This window comes from Phaethon aethereus, assembly GCF_964289735.1.
Source record: "Phaethon aethereus genome assembly, chromosome: 3".
NCBI classification, from domain to species: domain Eukaryota; kingdom Metazoa; phylum Chordata; class Aves; order Phaethontiformes; family Phaethontidae; genus Phaethon; species Phaethon aethereus.
This window is the reverse complement of record NC_138576.1, coordinates 93,522,121-93,540,548: the sequence shown is the minus strand read 5'-3', so window position 1 is coordinate 93,540,548 and position 18,428 is coordinate 93,522,121. Positions and strand designations below refer to the sequence as shown.

Below are 18,428 nucleotides of genomic sequence, written 5' to 3'. Positions count from 1 at the left end.
CTTCCCGGCCGCCGCCGCCACCGCCCTCAGGACAAGAGGCCCGGGGGGAGCCACTCACTGACAGTCCCTGGAGCCGCCGTCGCCGCCAGTCACCATCCGGGTCCGGGGAGAGGGGGAAAGGGAGAGCGCCGGCGTGAGCAGGAAGTGACCCAACCGCGCCGGATGCGGAACCGACCGCCGGCCTGACGGGGGTGGGGAGTGGGGGAGAGCGAACAGCCACTCGTCACGGAGAGGGACGGGAAGGGAAAAAGAGGGGCGGGGCTCCGCTGCGCGCGCAAAACCTCAGTCTCACCCGCCCCCGCCTCCTTCACACGCGCACGGCTGTGGGTGGGGGCCGCGCAAAGGGAGTGCTTGGGGGGTGGTACGCGTGGCTCGGGGTGAACGGGTGGCGAGCCTGCCCTCAGCCGCGAGCCGCGTCACTGCACGCCGGCGGCTCAGCTCGGATGGCGGCGACAAGCCAGGCCTGAGCCGGCCGCCCCCGGGAGGGCGGGGGTACGCTGGAGCTGACCTGCGCGGGCCTTGGCCCTGCCGCGAGAGCGGCGGCGCCGGGCCCCAGCCCGAAGCCGGCGGGGAGAGGCGTCTGCCTCAGGGTGGGGGGGATGCTCCCTCGTGAGGAGTCGGTGTAACATCTCCGTTCTGGCTCCGTTTCCTCGGGGGGTTGAGTCCGGTCGTCTCCCTGTTGTTACCGCTCCGGACAAAAAAAGGTGGTGTAAGCGGCCGAGTGCGTTTGCCGCGTTCCGCCTCGGCGATACCGCGGTGGAGGTTGATTTTTTTCATAGCCTGGCTCTGAGACTGGTTTGCTTTTTGTCCCTGAGGAGCGGTGTGGGAGGGCCCCTGTTAAAGTTGCTTCCAGCTTTGGTACCAAGTGTAAAAAGTCGAAGCGGCAGCCGGCTACGGCTTCGTTTCAGAATAAGCTCGGGCCCTTCAGAAGGGTGTCCTTGCCCGGGGCCTGGGGGCTCCTGCCTCGGGTGGACGCCGTTGTTGTGGGGGATGTCCGTGTGTAAATACACACAGTGCTTCCAGGCTGATGGTCTTTTTTTTTCTTTCTTTCTTTTTAACCCCCAAAAGTAGGGATGTAATCAGTCTACCCGTGAAAGCATTTTGTTCGGAAGCAGTATGCACCATGCTTCAAAAATGAGTAAAGTTTTTTGTTGAGATTTTCCCTTTTCACCCGCTAGAATGCCAACACAGCTATGCCTACCTGCAGGCATTATTTTAATCTCTAAGTGACGTGTTCTACTAAAAAATTTGAGAAAGGTTTTAGGCTACTGTGAGTCTAAAATGAAGTGTCAAATATAATGTGGTTTCCTACAGGAGAGTATTTTTATTACAAGGATCCAAATTAGCACAGGCTGCTGTAGCAGAAAAACGATTTAAGAAATAACAGCATCTGTGTAAAAAAAAAAAAACAAACCAAAAACACCCAAACCACATGGGTATGTGGCTAATCAAAATTGTCCTGATAGCAAAATAAGCAGCTTCACTCCTTCAAGTGAAATATTAAAGAGCAATACAGGTAGTGACAAAACTTAAAACATATCTCAAGCTGTACCTTGTCTCCAGGTCAAAGCAATTAATTTCATATACTTTTCAAGTAGGTATAACTTTTCTGATAAACAGAGAATGTCTGATGGGTAGAAGAGAAAGCCAGGTACACATGTATGTGTCTAGCTGCTCTATACAGAAGATCGTCCAAAGACCACATCTCTTTACTAAGGCATTATACGCCTTGAAGCATTATGTCTTGGACCTTTTGGTTAAATGTATGTGCTCTAAGTGTCCAGTTTTGGCAGAAGTAGTATACTTATCACAAAAGTTTATAGCCTCAACGCTTGAGATTGGTGACATATCTAGGAATATAATGTGTCTTAATTCATTAAATATAAATGAGCTTCATGCATTCTGTAAACAAGTTTAATTCAAAATTTTTATAAAATACATCTTGTATTTACACACATACCTCATCTAAAAATAGGAGTTTGTTGAATGCAAAGTTATTACAAACTATCAGAACCATTTGAGAGCTGTTTGTACATATTTCTTGCACAGCATATGCAAAAGGTGACCCTACAATACTAAGATTAAAAGGTGCAAATCTGCAATTGTGTACAAAACGTACTATGTTAAGTGCATATCTACATTGCATATTACACATGTGCCAGGTCTGTGGAAAGGAACAGTTAAAATTGCAACTATAGATTTCACAGAACATTAGTATAGAATAAATTAAGATACTTAGAGATTAAATAGAACATTCTTGCATCCTTTGAATATTCATTTCAGATGCACAGGATCCATCATGGACATCTAATGAACAGCTATGCAAATAAGAACTAAACTGAAAGGCCTCTAACAGCCTAGTAACCTGAATGTGTCCTTGCCCTTCATGTTTCTGGTGATATTAAACATGTATTCACAGGGTCTGGGTTGAGTCTTCTAATACTAGTTGGACATTCCTGTTAAAAAAAGAAATGTAAGTCATGAAAAAAAAGTGGTAAGACCAGATTATTATGCAAGATTCCAAAGTTAACATGCTTGCTTTTTTTTTTTTTTTAAATATACTGTAACTTGCCTTTTTTTTTTTTAATGTAGTATGACTGCTCACAAAACACTTGCAGGTAAGTACTAAGCTGCTGGTGTAATTAGTTTAGTACAACTCTGAAATAATTCCACCAGAACTTCTGCATAAGTCAAAAATTAGGTGAGAAGTTCATCACTCTGTTTTTCTCCTTTAATGTATTGCAAGCTAGAGTATTAGAATTTGCGTCAAGCATCAACTTTAACTAGTTGTGTTTAAAACCAACACAAGCATCAGCCAGAAAAGCAGACTGAATAAGCTAAAGGTGTGTGGTAGAGTTGGAATTTAAATAAATATTTTGCATCAGTAATGAGTGGTAAATATATGTAACTTGCCATTTTAGTAACTCAATCTGAAAAGCTGAAGAACAACTGTTCTGATAAGGAAATACGTCCATCAGGGATTAAAGACAGCCCTTGCTATTAACTTGTCATGGTTGATTTTTGTTTGCAGCATTAAAAAAAAAAAAAGACATGGGGAATGCTTTTCTCCCTGTTACCAAAAATTATTAAGAAATTTAAGATCTATTTGGCAATACTAAATACTGAAGATTGCAAATGCCCAAGTACCATGCAAAGTGAACTTCACTGGACTTCCCTTGTGAAGAAACATTACCATAAGGACCATTACATAAGCACTCAACACAGTACACAGCAAATATTTAACATGTCATCACATTATTACATAATCCTCAGATAGTCAAAATTAGCAAGACTGTAACTTGTAACTGTTACTAAGGCTGTAATTCTGCCTTACTTAGTGAAGGGAGAATCTGGCCTTCCAAATCTTCATTTCTCTTTACAAGGGATTAATAGTACTGGGGGGGGGAAATGGATGCATATTAAATACCATGCTATTAAAAGCAAGACAGAGCAAGATGTTGTAAAACATAGTTAGGGAAGGATTACTTTTATTTTGCCATCATAAAATAACATTGTTTAAAGATCACACAAATCTGATAATCTTTTTTCTCGAACATTGAGCCAGCATTACAGTTGAGAAAGGTGTTCACCTGTTTCTCTGTAAATTTATACTTTTAAGTAAAATAATTTGATTCTCTAAATATGCAATTTAATTATGTCACACAGTAAATATCTTGCTCCTTTGGTCAAACATAGTAAATGAAATCTTCAAATACTTATATCTTCAGTTTTTAAAAACCTAATATACATCCTTAACCAAGGAGTATTTACGTTACACACAAGCCATAGATACAAAATACACAGTATGTACATGTTTTGAAAACAAATGGGAATTTATAAAAACTCAATAGCCAAATCAAAGTAATTGAGGCACTAACTTAAAAATAGTATCTTCATGTCTTGATTATACAGACTATTCTGTGAACAATCAGGACTGCTTCATAAATACATTTTATCTACAGAATTTGCTGTGCCAAAAAAGCCAGCTGTGTTTAAGCTTAGAAGAAAAATTGCACTTTGAGATTGTTACAGTTAACTTCTCATTTTTCTCCTCGAATATAGTAATCTGGTCCTAGTGCTTTTGGCACAGGTATTGAGTTGTGGTTTTGCTACACTTTCTTATAAAACACAAGGGTTTATTTATTTTGTTCATTAAAATCTGAAGAGTTTTAAACAAACCTAGAACTTTGATACAAATCTATATAGCTACAATTGCTTCATTAAATAATATACACAAATATGCTCTTCGATCTTAAAACATCTTGACAACTGGATACAAAACAGTATCTCCAGCTTCCTTAATCTTATGCATTATCAATCTGCAAGTAAATAAAATACAGTTTCTGGCCACATCTTGCACTAGATCACACCCCAGTGTACAAGGACAGAAAATAAATGTATAATAAAAAGATTGGATAAATTAGAAGGGGTTTCTTGGTCTTGAATTCTTCTCCAACTAGTAATGATGCAGCACTGTATGCAGCCCAAAAGACTCCAAACAACTGAAAAAGAAGATGAACAGTCTCAGCTGATATCACAAGAAAATCTCTCCAAACACCAAGATAAAAATCGGTTCTTCTCTCAATATAAAAGAAACCCCCCAAAAAAGAATTTTCAGGGGAAGAACATACACACACAGGAAAAGAATGCACTATGCATTTTCATTTAAGTTTAGAGAAATATTTAACAAATAAACATGTTATTTTTATTTGAGACATTTTTACTGAAGTGAGCAGCTAAGGATCTAATGGTAAGTATTCTCCAATGTAAGACAGATACCATAAAGCAAGCTGTGAGCTTACATACACCGGTAACATGAAACTTCACTGGATTAATAACTTCTCCTTCCACCTTGACTGTCCTCAACTATTAACCCCTCCCTTTCTTTAAGCAAATTAGTTACTACACTTGACTCTTCCTCCTGCAACATATACCAAAGGGTTAAATTATCATTTTTTAATTTCAGGATTCATCTGGCTCATAAGCTTTTCTTTACTCATGGTGCCCCTACCTCAAGGTAACTGAAACTCACATTCCTCTATCTCAGGTGCAGTGAGAAGCCTGCCAAAATACAATCTCTATCAAAAACTATATTGCTTACCAAGTTAAGAAAGAACCAGTTTGAAAGACCGGTAGAAAGTAATGTTACCTACGAATATTCACTGTGTTGTATGAAGTTAGCATGCCTACTTTTTAAAAAAAAAAAAACAAAGTCTTGAGGTCAGTGAACTTGACTCAAACCTCAAACTAAGGTTATAGCAAAAAGTAACCAAATATTATCATCTAGCAGCACCTTGAATATTAATACAAAAGGAAAAATACTTCAAGCTGAATGGCATGTAAAAACACTGCAATCTTCTACAAAACACAAGACCAAAGAGGGCAGACATAATAGGACCCCAGCAAGAAATTTTTTCCACGGTTCTGCCAGAGGAGCTGAAGTCCCTGGAGGGATTGTGTGGCCCCTTCAACTGCCATTGTAAAAAAAAAAAAAAAAAAAAAAAAAAAATTGCATGTGTGCATACTTCTCTTTTTGCTGCCTGACACAGGACAAGAAGGACAATCAAGATCATGACTGACTCCCTAAGATACATTAGGAAAACTGCAGCAATTAAAGCAGTCGAGGTGCATTACTTGAGTAGTTTGCCGATCGCAACTGGAAAAGAACTGACTAGAATTTCGCTATTAAGTTCCCCAGCATTAGGACTGTGAAATATCTCCCCAAGCACAGAGCTCTCAAGCCATAAGAAGTAGTACTTGTCACAGTGTAAGTAGTTTTGGCCACATAAGGCTTGTCCTCTTTTTTCACACTAATGATGCAAAGGTAAGAAACTTGCACAGATTCACCCTGAAGTTAATGTAAGACTGTTAGTAGTAATCAAGTAACAGAGGTTTCATTACAATATATTTATTTTCAAGTTATATATTGGTTAACTGGCAAGTTAATAATTTGCTTTCTGACTGTCTCTCTTATAATAATTGCAAGTTATCAAATCACAAACACAACAATTTTGTTATTTATCATACACTTCAGTTGTACTTCAATTACACTGTTCACCAGCAAGCTAAAAGGACAGAAATTAATCAACAGAATAAGAATTCAAAAAGCAGACGGCTTAGCTAGCAACAGAATTTTCTCAGTCAACCTTTTCAAAAGTTCAGCAATAACTTCAAAGGGTACCTAAAAGGGTTTTAAGTAGTACTGCAGTGTTCAAGAATGGTATGTAGTTCTGGGATGTATTAGGGAACGATGTGTTCAAGAAGCAGGTGGTATTAGGGAAGTTATTCTTGCTTTGTGCTTTACATTCCCCATCTGTAAAATCAGAACAATATTTACCTTCTCTGTAAAGGGTATTGAGAGCTTTGTACTGCTACCACTATGGGAAGGTGTCAGAACAATGACTAACGTCATATTCATGCTGCAGGAACTAAAAATAAACTGGATGATGGGGGAAGGGAAAGAAAAACTTATTTTCAGAGTCTTCATTTTGAGGTTTAATTATGGCATCCTCACTCAAAATCTTAATCCTATTTATTTTAAAGCAACTATTATATTGTAGCAAAATACTTAAACAGAAGCTAACCTGGTAACAACAGGTGTCATTATAGCAAGAGCACTGTATGTCCCCAAGTACTCAAAAGAAACACCTGAAACAGAATTTGCTTAGCAGTCATGTCCACCATGCTAACCAAAAGGATCACAGAGCTCACATTGTAGTTCTGAGTATTTTGACACATCATTGTGTTGTCCTGAACGCATTAATACTTGAAGTGTTAGGAAAGCAACTTAAAAATAACTGTAAACAATTCCCAATAGATGACACTGAACTTACTTTTATTAGGGTAGAAACAACTTCAAATGATCCAACCACCAAAAGTACAGGTGCTATGACAATGAGGGGAAGTAGGGAATATCCTATCACACCAAGAACTTGGCCATAAGCAACCTGAAATTTTCAAGCACATAAAAACAAGCTTTGTAGTACTCAGTCTTTGTCACCAAATACAATCTGATCTTGTTATAACAGCATGAACAGCAATAATAATGTATTAGGTATTCACAAAATTTTAGCTAAAGGAAGCTTGCTTTAAGTATGAAACTTGTTTTTGTATGCTACCACCTAGAATTTTGTCATTAATCATTCAGTTCTTTTAGAAATATGTTGTATTTGGGGTTTTTTTGTTTGTTTTAAACACTGTAAGTGATAATTTTAATCACTTCCAAGGGAAGTATTTACACAGGTCAAAATATGTCATTCCACCCACCCCTCACATTTTCATGTTCCACCTTAAGTGGTTCCCAACTGCCACTCCATGGAGTGTACAAATCATACCCAGGAGCACAGAACTAGAACAGACCTCTCACTCACCAGCTGTAGTCCTGGCTGTCACAAGCAGCAAAGATATAATTTTCTGCATTAACATACGCATATCCATTATACATAAATATATAAAGTACATGAATGCTTATGGCATTAGTGGAAGACCTAGAACCTGATCCCACTAAGGTGCGGAAATCTTCTGATTTCCAGTTTCAATTTATTATGACTATCTTAAACATATTTGTTCAAAGTATTTCCATAACTGTTTTCAATCCCCACTTCATGGGGATTAAAATGTCCAATTTTCTCCTACTATGGTTTGAAATGTTCCTGATCCTAGCTAAGCTTCTTGGATTTAACAGGAAAAATAGTGGCTAGACAAGTGACCATCTTGCAAGCAATCTCTTGTGGCTGTTGATCCTTCACAGTGAACTGTGCACACCTATACTTCCTCCCCAGTTTATACATTCTGATAATTTCACGTTTTGAGCCACAAAACAGATTGACTTAAGGGAATCTGGATTATGCTGGCATGCAGAAATACTGCAATCACATTTATAAAAGCTTTTTCTTTCAAAACAGTGTTCACACAAGAAGATTCTAGCAATTACAATTAAAAGGAAAACTGAATTAGTTTAATTTACAATTAAAGTAAATGTAAATAATGTTGGAAGTCTGCAACACTAGTTCATCATTAATACAAGATGCATAGTAAAAAATATAAAAATCAAGTATCACTGAATATTTAGTTCTTCACTACATAGTTCAATGCCTTTTATGCTGCAGAGCCATTCTAAGAAATTTCTACCCTCCTGACTGTTCTGCTGTAGCTGTCTGTGGGCCTTGGTGTAAGTAATTTTTTTGTTTACACCTGAATCACTTAATGACTCAATTTGTAAACAGCTCAACCAGCTATTCCAACCCTGCTGGTGCAAGCAGCTGGAGGTAGGGATGTAGGCCAGAATTTCAATTGGCTTTGCAGTTGAAGAACATGTGCTGACTTTCGTCCTTTAATGGGTTTGAACTGCATCAGGCCAGGGATGAAAACAAACAGTAGTAGATGCTCTACCCACAAAAGTATTATACAACTGCTGTTAACCCTATTTAAAAAAAAATAGTTTAAATAAAAGGCAGTGCAAGAGCAGTGCAAAGGAGGAGAAAAGGTTCCATTTAGCTCAGTGACCAAAAAATTGAAAGCACTTGTCCTTCAAGAATGGACTTCAGTTCTGGATCACAGGCATCTGCTAGGATTTTTATGATTCATAAACAATTTGGAAATTTGTACTATCACATCCAGTGCACCATCCTTTGCACAGAAAGAATAGCTGACCATCTCTGTATTTTAGATTTTATTTTGGAGGCCAAGAGCCTGAAGCGTAGACATTACACTTACCAGCTGTATCCATTCTTAGTTAGCTACAAGGTTCAAAGCCAAGCACGAAGAAAACCCAACTACTACTGAAAAATGTAGCCAAGAGATTTTACATTACCTCCCTCTATGTCCTTTTCACATATAGGTACTTACTTCACCTCCAAGAACCCTGGCCAGTAAAAATATTGTCAAGGATCCAAATATCCAAATAGTTATAATCCAAGAAACAACCTTAAGAGATGAAGAACAATTCATTTATATTAATCATTGGTGTTGTGAGAAAGGAAAACTCATTTCTATTAACCATTTTCACTGCAGTCAAGGATTTCATTATGCAAAACTGAATTCTGAATTGTGGCAAGAATAGTTTTACTTAGTATCACAATGCAAGTTGAGAATAAAATTCAGAGGTTACATTTACAGAATCACATTAATGGTAAGTTTGGTGAACATGGAATGCACATGCAATGTGTTTTGTAAGTACTGTAATACTGTCTCAGAGTAGGAAGAGTTTAGTTAAAACTAAAGCTAAGCTAAGACCTAGCTAAATGTCTTTACATCCTGCCTATTACAGAAGGTGGGCTCACAGTTTTTAAAAGTCAGCACAATCAACAGAAAGAGTTGGAATTTTGCTTCTTTCATCCATAAAGACACCACTTTATTCTTTACTCAAACTGAGAATGCTCAGAAGAAAACATAGGACTTCAACTCTCAGTAGAACTTATGATGATAACAGCTTAAGAAACAGCCCCAGATTCCTGGGACAAAGTTTGTAATTATTTTTTCTTGCTTCTTTCATTGGTCTGCTCTTAAACTGAAGAAGATCATTCTCCAGCTTAACAGAACCTTCAAGGTAACTTAGCTGTTCTTGGAATTGAGGCACTGGGAGGATTAGAAGTGAAGCTCTCCCTTTTGAAATATCTTTTTAGAGGGAAACAGCAGTATCAGTCCAGTCTCTGTATTTCCAAACATACAACAGCTGCACTTAAAAAAGAGGTTAGTACTCAATTCAATTTTTTTGCTTAATTAAGAGTTCCAGATTCACATAAAAATCAAATATGGGGTGATTTTTCTTTAAATTTAAGAACAGATTAAAAAAAAAAAAATCACAGCACAACTTCAAAAAAATTAAGATAAATATAACAGCTTTATCCTAGTTGTGAAAATAGTGCATGGCCTCCTTTTACTTCTTGCTTTCTTCCACTGTCTAAAAGAAGAGGACCAGATTAAAGTCTGAAAGCAGGATTGCTCATCTCTCTCCAGCTTACAGCCTACTATTCAGTCCATCTCGTCTAGCTGCTGTCAGTCATCCTGCTGCTAGCTACTAGCTTTCCCTCCTCACACATAAACAACAATCTTACATCTGTATGGCAAATCCACTGCTCCTAAGAAACATTAGACCTACTGTTCATGTCCAGTAGGTACACAAACTGCAGAAGGTAGTTTATCTGTCGTGGGTTCAAGGAACAGTCCTTGTTTTGCCTAGGAGACAGCTAAGCGGTCCACTTGAATAATATACTGGTTTAGTCTACTCCAAGTCTCATAGACACAAGATACTGAGAGCGAATTCTTAGTCAGCATTTGGTACACCATATGGAATCCGAAGGTTGCAAAGGGAATGATTTTATCTTGCCGTTCACAAAAATCCTAAGCACATTCTGTTACTTTACATATGGCTCATTGCTATACTACATTGCATTAAAAACCCACTGTCATAAAAACTTCCAAAGCAGCATCACCGAGGCTCTCATTCAAATTGTGACTATAAATGATACCACTTCTTTATTTCAATGGGAATGTAAAGGCAAAAAGCTAACAGTGTTTATGGAGGCCAGTTAAGTCTGCACAATGCCTCTGAATAGCTATTCACCCTAGAGTTCAAAAGGAATTATGGAAAAAGTCTGTTGAGCAGAAGAAAGTTATTTGATTGTAATTAAGCAGGGAGGACAAAACAGCAAATGGCACTAATGAAGATTAAATATGCCAGATAACAGTAGTGATATACCATGAATAAAACAAGTAGCTTTGTTTGTCAGGAAACTAAAATCCACGGCATCCAAATGTTTTTCGGTAACATTTTTTAGTAATAAAAAGCATGTTAACAAAAGGTCACGACTGAAATGGGAAGATTCACTAATATGACTATAAACCCATTAGTATCAATCTGTTTCCTCTAGAAATGACCTTTCCCTTGTTTTACTGTATAAAAACAAACCTGACATTTCAGCATGATTAATTTAAGCTGTGCGCTATTTAATACATTTCTTACTGCTGTCTTTCTACATATTAACTTGAGAAACCGCATTTGAAATGCCCCACATTAGTATGTGAGGAAAAGACTTTCTACCCACATAAGAATGCAAATTGCTTAGCAATCATGTCCCCAAATTTAGTTTTGATTTCTTTTAGGTAGAAGTCTTATACCTACCTTAAATTGTCCATATAATGAAATCATTGAGAAGAAGAGGACAACTGCCAGAGGACCCCAAAAGTCTGGATTGTCTCTCACTACCTGCCTGTTAAACCCAAGAGATGGCATAGGCATCAACACACATCGAATTTTGTAGTAAATATCCTTCAGATCAATGTCGAGTTCTTCCCTGAAATGGTAAAGTGAGAGAGCATTACTACAGACCACAGTAATGAAATAGAGCATTAAAAAAGTAAGTCTGGGGGCAAACAGTAGGTTTATGGAGCAAATCTCCTCTCACCCATAAGGCTTTCTGAAAGCCATGACTAGCAAAGGAACAGTTTGTCCACAACAAAGCAACACCATTCCTTCATCCCGCATTCAGTAACTGGTGTGACCCAGTTAGATACACTGAATTATTAAAAAATCAATTACATAACTGAAGACAGAAAACATACACAACATAACCTAACAGTCTACATTCAGACAGTAAATCTATTTTCTGACATGCAGGAACACATGACACATTCATACCACCATAACTACTTAAAAGTCAAAAACATGCACACACAAAAGTCGGATGTCTGTATTCCTACGCTGAGCAGTTTGCTATGAGTACACTCATTATGGAAACATTTTATTTCAAATTCTACAAGAAAGAATACCTTTACATTCACTAATCCAAAACCATTCAAAACGCATCAGGTAAAAACAATTTTTTGGAATAAAATGGGGTTTAACTTGCTTTGGCAGCAGTGGTTTTCAGCAGACCAGTTTATGCCAATTGTTTAATTACTGGCTTGTTTCCAATATGGTTAAAAATAAAAGCCAATTAAACCAGAAATAAATTCTATCAACAGACCTTGCTTTTCTATAATTGCCTTCTCCACTCCCTGCTACAAACTATCTGTAAGCAGCAACAAATTGACCAGAAGATTCTTCTGCACAGTAGGCTCTTAACTCCTGCATCTTGTCCTGATTGTCTGAGCATAAGGGGCAGGAAGCAGACTTTCCAAGTACTGGGCAATTTGACTTCTTTAAGTTTATGCAAGGAACCTTAAGACAAAAATGTATGCTAGTGTTTTCCTTATACAGTCAGGACTGAGGAGCTCTGAAGAGTTGCAAGAAATTTCCCAGCAGATATCCCTCTGCTCTACGTTTAAGAGCACAGTGGAGAAAAATGTAGAATCATATCCTAAGTCTGTTTATGAAAGCTTTGTACAAGGCTTTGATTTACGTTTTTTTCCTCAGAAAAGCTGAAGCAAGAAATAAACACAAAGACATGATTCACCACAATTTCTATTTAAAAAGAGTAATATTAAATACTGCTCATTGAGTTTCTTAAGACAATTTCAGGATTGCCATTACTGAAGCTATTCCAGAATTGGTATTCCTAACCTGTGACTAAATAACAAAAATTGTTCTTTAACACACCCCAGAATCTAAGGAGTAGACTAGAAGCATCTATTTCCCTCTATTATCTAAACAGGATGTAGCATTCCTATATTTTACTCTGAAGATTGCGTAACACAAATACTGCCTGTCTGGAAACCATTCTTTGGCATCGCCTAGGGCTTCTGACAGTTTCTCATGTGAATAAACTGTCTTTCACATGAAGCTGACAGCTATCTCACCTAAAAAGTGGTGGTACCTCTAACAGGAAACAAGTGTCTGGAGTAAGTCTGCCTGATGAGAAAGGAATAAAATAAAATCTCTGTTGAACAAAACACTTGCATGGTAGCACCGCATCGGTGAACCTCCCTTAGCTGGCTGCTATTCTTTAAATCCTTAGTAGGATTCAGGTTGCAATGCTTCATTACAGCACATGTTCTGGGAATAATCAGAACTGCATAAAAACTGCTGTATGAAAGTCAGATTACGGTCTTCGCTGTTAGGATAATTATATTCCTCCTCTTTGTCACAAACTGATCATTTCCCTGGCATGTTCTCCTTCTTCCAGCTATCAGCAGCTTAGAACACCTAGCTGTCTTTGAATCACAAACTTGGTTTTTGTGGTATAAAGTTACACAAAAGAAGGAACTCGTATGTTGTCACCTCAGCACACCATTCTGTTTCTTAATTAAAATTAGAGGTTTACAGACCAGACTCATGCACACTTCTGCACACTTTAAAGTACTTTTCAAGTAGCAGTTTCACTATTAAACTCTCCAGATATCTATTCTCTCCCAACACCCTCATTTGAGTTCTCCAGAGTTAGCTCCTGCTCACTCCATTTTTTTTAAAGCATCATCATCTTTAATTCACACAGGAAAACTCTGAGACACTGAGAATAAAGTTACTTAGGTGCAGAACAAGGACTAAGACCCAGGCTGCCTGACTCACAGCGTACTACCCACAAGATACAAACTTTCTTCAGCCAACCACGTTTCTTGTGAACAGAACAAAGAATGCAGAGCTTTTCAGTTTTAAGGACATTTTTGTCTTTCAACACCAACACCCTTTTAATCTAGCTTTATAATAGAAGATAGCATCAAAGATTGTAAAGCTTGTGCTACCTTGCTTTGAGCATCCCTACTGTAATAAGCATGAGTCACAATGCATTTACTTCAGAGTAACTAACAGAATTTACTTAGATTTACTTAACATTAATCTTTCCACAGGATTGTCTTAGCCTCTGATTCTTCAACAACAATCTAATTTTTTTAAACCATTACAAGATGAACAGATAAGAGTAGAAAAGCCATAAAAGCCTTATAAAGATTAATAAAATGGCATTTTACTTCCTCCTTCCTTCCTCCACCCCAGTGAATTACAAGCTTCTTTTTTACACTAAAAATAAAACCCATGAAAAAGATAATGTTTTCATTCCTGCACCAGAAAACACTCATTGGTTAATTCTAGTCACAGCTGAAGACTGTGGGACAATTCGAGAGGCTACAAGTTGTTTGTTCTTCCTACACAGCTAAGATAGATACCCAAAAATAATTATGACATACAGGAGTGGCTTGTTATCCTCTGGATCATCATCTTCCACTTCCAGAAGCCAGCCATACCCTCTCTGTCTTAGGAATGTAGTTGCAGTAGACTCTTTGATGAATTCTCCTCCAAGATTTAGCTTAACATCCGGAGTTGTTATGGAGCCACTAAGATCTTTGAGAAAAAGGGAGAGAAAGATATATCTTTTTATGTCTTGCCAAAAGCCATTTGATTTCAAAAGTACTGGAAAATAAGTAACAGACATAAAGCTACACGTGCTTGTCATCACCATGAAATATTCAAAGTTATAGAATAAGTTATAGAGTAAAATTATACTTTAACAGATACATAATTTGACAGGGTACTTCTGGTTTTAATGCAATAGTAACAATGTTGGGTTAGGTCTCAAATTACTAAGTTTTAGATTCTAGATGAAACTCTTGCTTTGATGTCACTGTTATGGTATGACAGAAAGGCTTCAATTTGTGCTTTATCATTAAGCATTTAAAGGTATAAGAGGAGTTAGCAAATGAAAGTCTTGTCATGTTGTAAAGTGTAAATTATTTACCATTTTTTTGCGGACCATAGTATACCTCTTTTGGAGCCCACTCCTGCACAGTGGCATTGTTTCAGCCAAAAACATTCTCTGCTTTTATGCCCAATTTTTCATGAAAGGAAAACATCTGCAGATGTTTTCATTTGTAGCCTGCCTTTAACACAGACGAAAAAGTTAGAAGAAGAATACTATCAGAGATCCTTAGGCTCCAGTGATTAAGAAGAGATACAGGGAGTTCTCTTTAACATACTATGATCTTGCTCTGTCACAGTACTAAACAAAACAAGGACAAATTTATGTATGGCTTTTTTAATACACTGGCTGTGTCAAAGTCACCAGTAAATATTACTTTTCTTCATGCATTGTATTGTTATATACAAACGAAAAATACCATAGTAACTGAAAATATATAGAGCAACTTGAAGAAGAAAAAATGTGGTCAAGGGGAATAATTATTCCTTTAGGAAACAATGGATTTCCATTATTTGCTTAAAAAGAAAAATCCAAACAGAAACATGTCAATTTTTTGCAGAAGCCTTACTACAAATATATGGAGAGACAAAAACTCTCTTCTCATCCAACACTTTTTTGCTTCACCGAAGGAAATCTTATTGTGCCTTTCCATTGTTGTGTGTTCTTCGCACAAAAAAGTTCCTAGGCACAGATTTCCCAAAACACCTAGCTATAGCAAGTATTTCTGAAACACATACTCACAGAGGCAAGTCAGGCCATACTTGTAGATTACATTTGGGCATCTTCTATCAAAACGCAATGTAATTTTATAGAAACAAAATTTGTACAGTGACAGAATCTCACACAGTCTTCAGCCAGCATGTCTGAAGCGTTCATTGATCACTCAGTATCGCAATTCATTTACCAGATTTTTTCCCAAATCAGCTTGCTAAGCCACTCAAGCTTAAATGTAAGCTTCTCCATAAATGCTTTTTAGCCATCTCATAATCATGCGAGTGAACGATCCATTGCTTTGATTCTAGGAACACCATCTGCACAGGTTCCTTGTAAAGATCACTGTAATTTAAAGAAGGAATTTTTCTTTGCTCCTCTAAGTATCAGCACACATACGCTATTCTCACCAGACACAAGCAAAGCCTTCCTCTGCTGTTTACAGAGGGAGAAAAAAAGAAAAGTGTATTCTTAATGCCTGAGCATCAAGGTAGAGAAAGCTTCAGTAGTTTTCTATTGTCACTGGGATCCTTTTGTCATTTAAAAATATTTGTTTGTGCTACAACATAACACTGCTTTGCAAGGAAAGGTTCTCACTATTCTTTGTACACAGATGTGGCTGTCAAAACAAGCAAATGTAACAGTTCAACCAGCCATTTATTTCTCTTTTCTCAGTGACTGCTGACAACCCATCCTGAAGCAGGCGAACTTCTACACAAGTCTTATTTACCAAGACTCCTTTTAGCTGTCGATGATTGGTGAATACCTACAACCAAACTTTTTAATCATGAAACCTATTAACATGATCTTAAGTCTATTGTGCAAGACATCTCAGGTGGGACATAAAGCTGCAGAAAAGGAAAAAAAAAAAACAATCCACCACACCCTCTTCTATAGACCGCTTTGAATGAGATGGTTAACAGAAGGCCAACCAAGTGCTGCAGCATCTGCCAGGAACTGATGATTCTGATGCTAGCTAGCGAGAGTTAGCATGCCTTCACTGCTACTGCCTCAGGCAGAACACCACAGAAGCAACACTGAGGCATCTCATGTGCCTCACTTCAACCAGGCATTGTGGAAAAACTGCTTTTGAGATAGTCTTTGCTCTCAATTTTCAAAAAGCAGTACAAGAGGCAAAACCGCCCCCCAACAAAACAGTCTGTTCTTTATACTGTATCTATCCGCTTAATTGAGAACACCTCTCCAGCATTCTTTCCCACAAAAGGCTCCCACCTCTCATGGAAATAAGATGGGAAAATAAAACAGCTTATACTTTTATTTTTCATGTGGACCAAGATTTGGGAAACAAATAGGAATTAGAGTGCAATGTGTAGTGTTTTAATTTACAAGTATCAAACTGTTTAGCTATGCTTATGTTTTTGTTTGTTATGGTAGATCTACGCAGCACTTTGCAGACAGGACTACACTTGAACAGGCAGGAGATCATGCCTTGCTTGTGTTCACAAAGACGACAGAGCCAAGTCTATTTCCACACCTCCTACTGGAAAGGTGGCTGTTATTGGATTGGGTTCAGCATTACTCAACAAACACTTCCAGGAGAAATCCAAAAAGTTTCCATTCAGAAGTACATGGATCCCTTTTCAGGCCAAGGTGGAGAAGAAAAACAAAACAACAAAAAGCCGCAGCTGAGGTTTTTGCTGTTGATTATCATTCCTTGGCAGATCAACTGGTAAGTTCACCAAAGAACAGGCATTCTACAGTAGTTTTTTCCACTTCAGTAATTCTTTACCAGGGTGGGGCACATGGTTCAGGATCTACACAATTCCCTAGCCCTGTCCACCATTACAGCAGTAACTAAATATATACATAAAGGAGAATGCTTGTTTTTTAAATGGGTAGACCCCAAAAGGTCATTCTCCATCAAAATAAGTTAGCACAATGTGACTCTCATATGTTCACTTTTGCACTGTTAAGGCAGATCTTCACGGCATGCTGGTACACCACAGCTATTTGTGCAGCAGTTAGGCAGCGGGCCACGCTTCACTCCCCAAACTACACGTAGGGCTTCTTTCCCCCCTCCTCATTACCATGCTGAAATGAGACACGGCACAGAGACTTCGACGCAGCAGTAGAGCTAACGCGAACATACAGTACAATCGTCAGACATCACACCAGCCTTCCAGCAACGTGGGGAGGAGGAGCGGCCTGGGATAGCACTCGTCACGTTATAGCAGGTCACGGGGCACAACCTCGACTATGGCTTTCGGAGAACCCGAGAAGCGGAGCGCCACGGCCGGCTCTGTCAGGCGGATAACGCAGCTACTGGCATCCCCCGCGCTGAGCGCCGCTCCCGGCACCTGCTGCAGTGGAGTCCGGGGCCGCAGCCACCTCCGCCACCCCGCTCCGCCTCCAGCCACGCCACCAACCTCGGGGGCGGGGGGAGGAGGGCAAGGCAGGCACCTCTTGCCTCAGCGGCCCGGGAGGCGCCCGCTCCACCGAGGCCTGGCTGAGCCCTTCACTCGGGAAACAGAGAGCGGCCCTACCCGCGGCCCCGCGCTCACCTTCGGCGTCTGCCGAGGAGACAAAGGTGAAGTCCCCGTTGCTGGGCGCATAGAACGGTGGCTGCTGAGGGCCCGGGGGCTGCATCTCCCCGCCCTCCACGGGGGCTATAGGGGCTGTGGGAGCAGCGAGAGGCAAGCGGGCACCGAGGCCTGGAGCCTGCCAAATCCCTCCAACAACAGCAGCCGGCACCCAACACGCACTGCGCAGCCGCCTCACAGGGCAACAACAAGCGACACCACCCCTCCGATTGGCTGCTTGCAAGGCGCGCCGTGATTGGCCATCTCAGGGCCCATGCTGACTGGCTCTCCGTCTCTGTCTCGCGGAGTGAGGTCACTTCGACTGTGGTATAAAGCTCCTCCTGATTGGCTGCGACCAGTGTAGCGGATCGGCGCGGTGCGGAAGCGCCACGCCAGAACGTAGCCCCAGGAAATTCACCACTTTCAAAGCTCCCACCTCCCTCTCCGCCCTTCCCCCCCCCCCCCCCAAAAAAAAAGCATTCCTGCGGCAAATGCTGCTGGTGGAAGGGCTGCTGGTGAGGCGCCGCGAACGCTGCGGGACGGCCTCCTGGCGCTAGAGGCTCTGTAGGACTGTGAGGCAGCTCCGGGCCTGCCGGCAGCTTCGGTG

The 18,428-nt window shown here is 39.7% G+C and overlaps 1 protein-coding gene across 1 annotated transcript; it reads right to left on the bottom strand.

The window, feature by feature from the left end:
• Positions 1–4,364: 4,364 nt before the first annotated feature.
• Positions 4,365–17,888, bottom strand: YIPF4 (Yip1 domain family member 4; the record flags this gene model as incomplete). Its single annotated transcript, XM_081997130.1, has 6 exons — positions 4,365–4,502; positions 6,834–6,947; positions 8,848–8,925; positions 11,123–11,294; positions 14,062–14,215; positions 17,804–17,888. 6 exons carry the CDS (start codon positions 17,886–17,888, stop codon positions 4,365–4,367), a joined length of 741 nt encoding a protein of 246 aa, XP_081853256.1.
• Between the last annotated feature and the right edge of the window lie 540 nt (positions 17,889–18,428).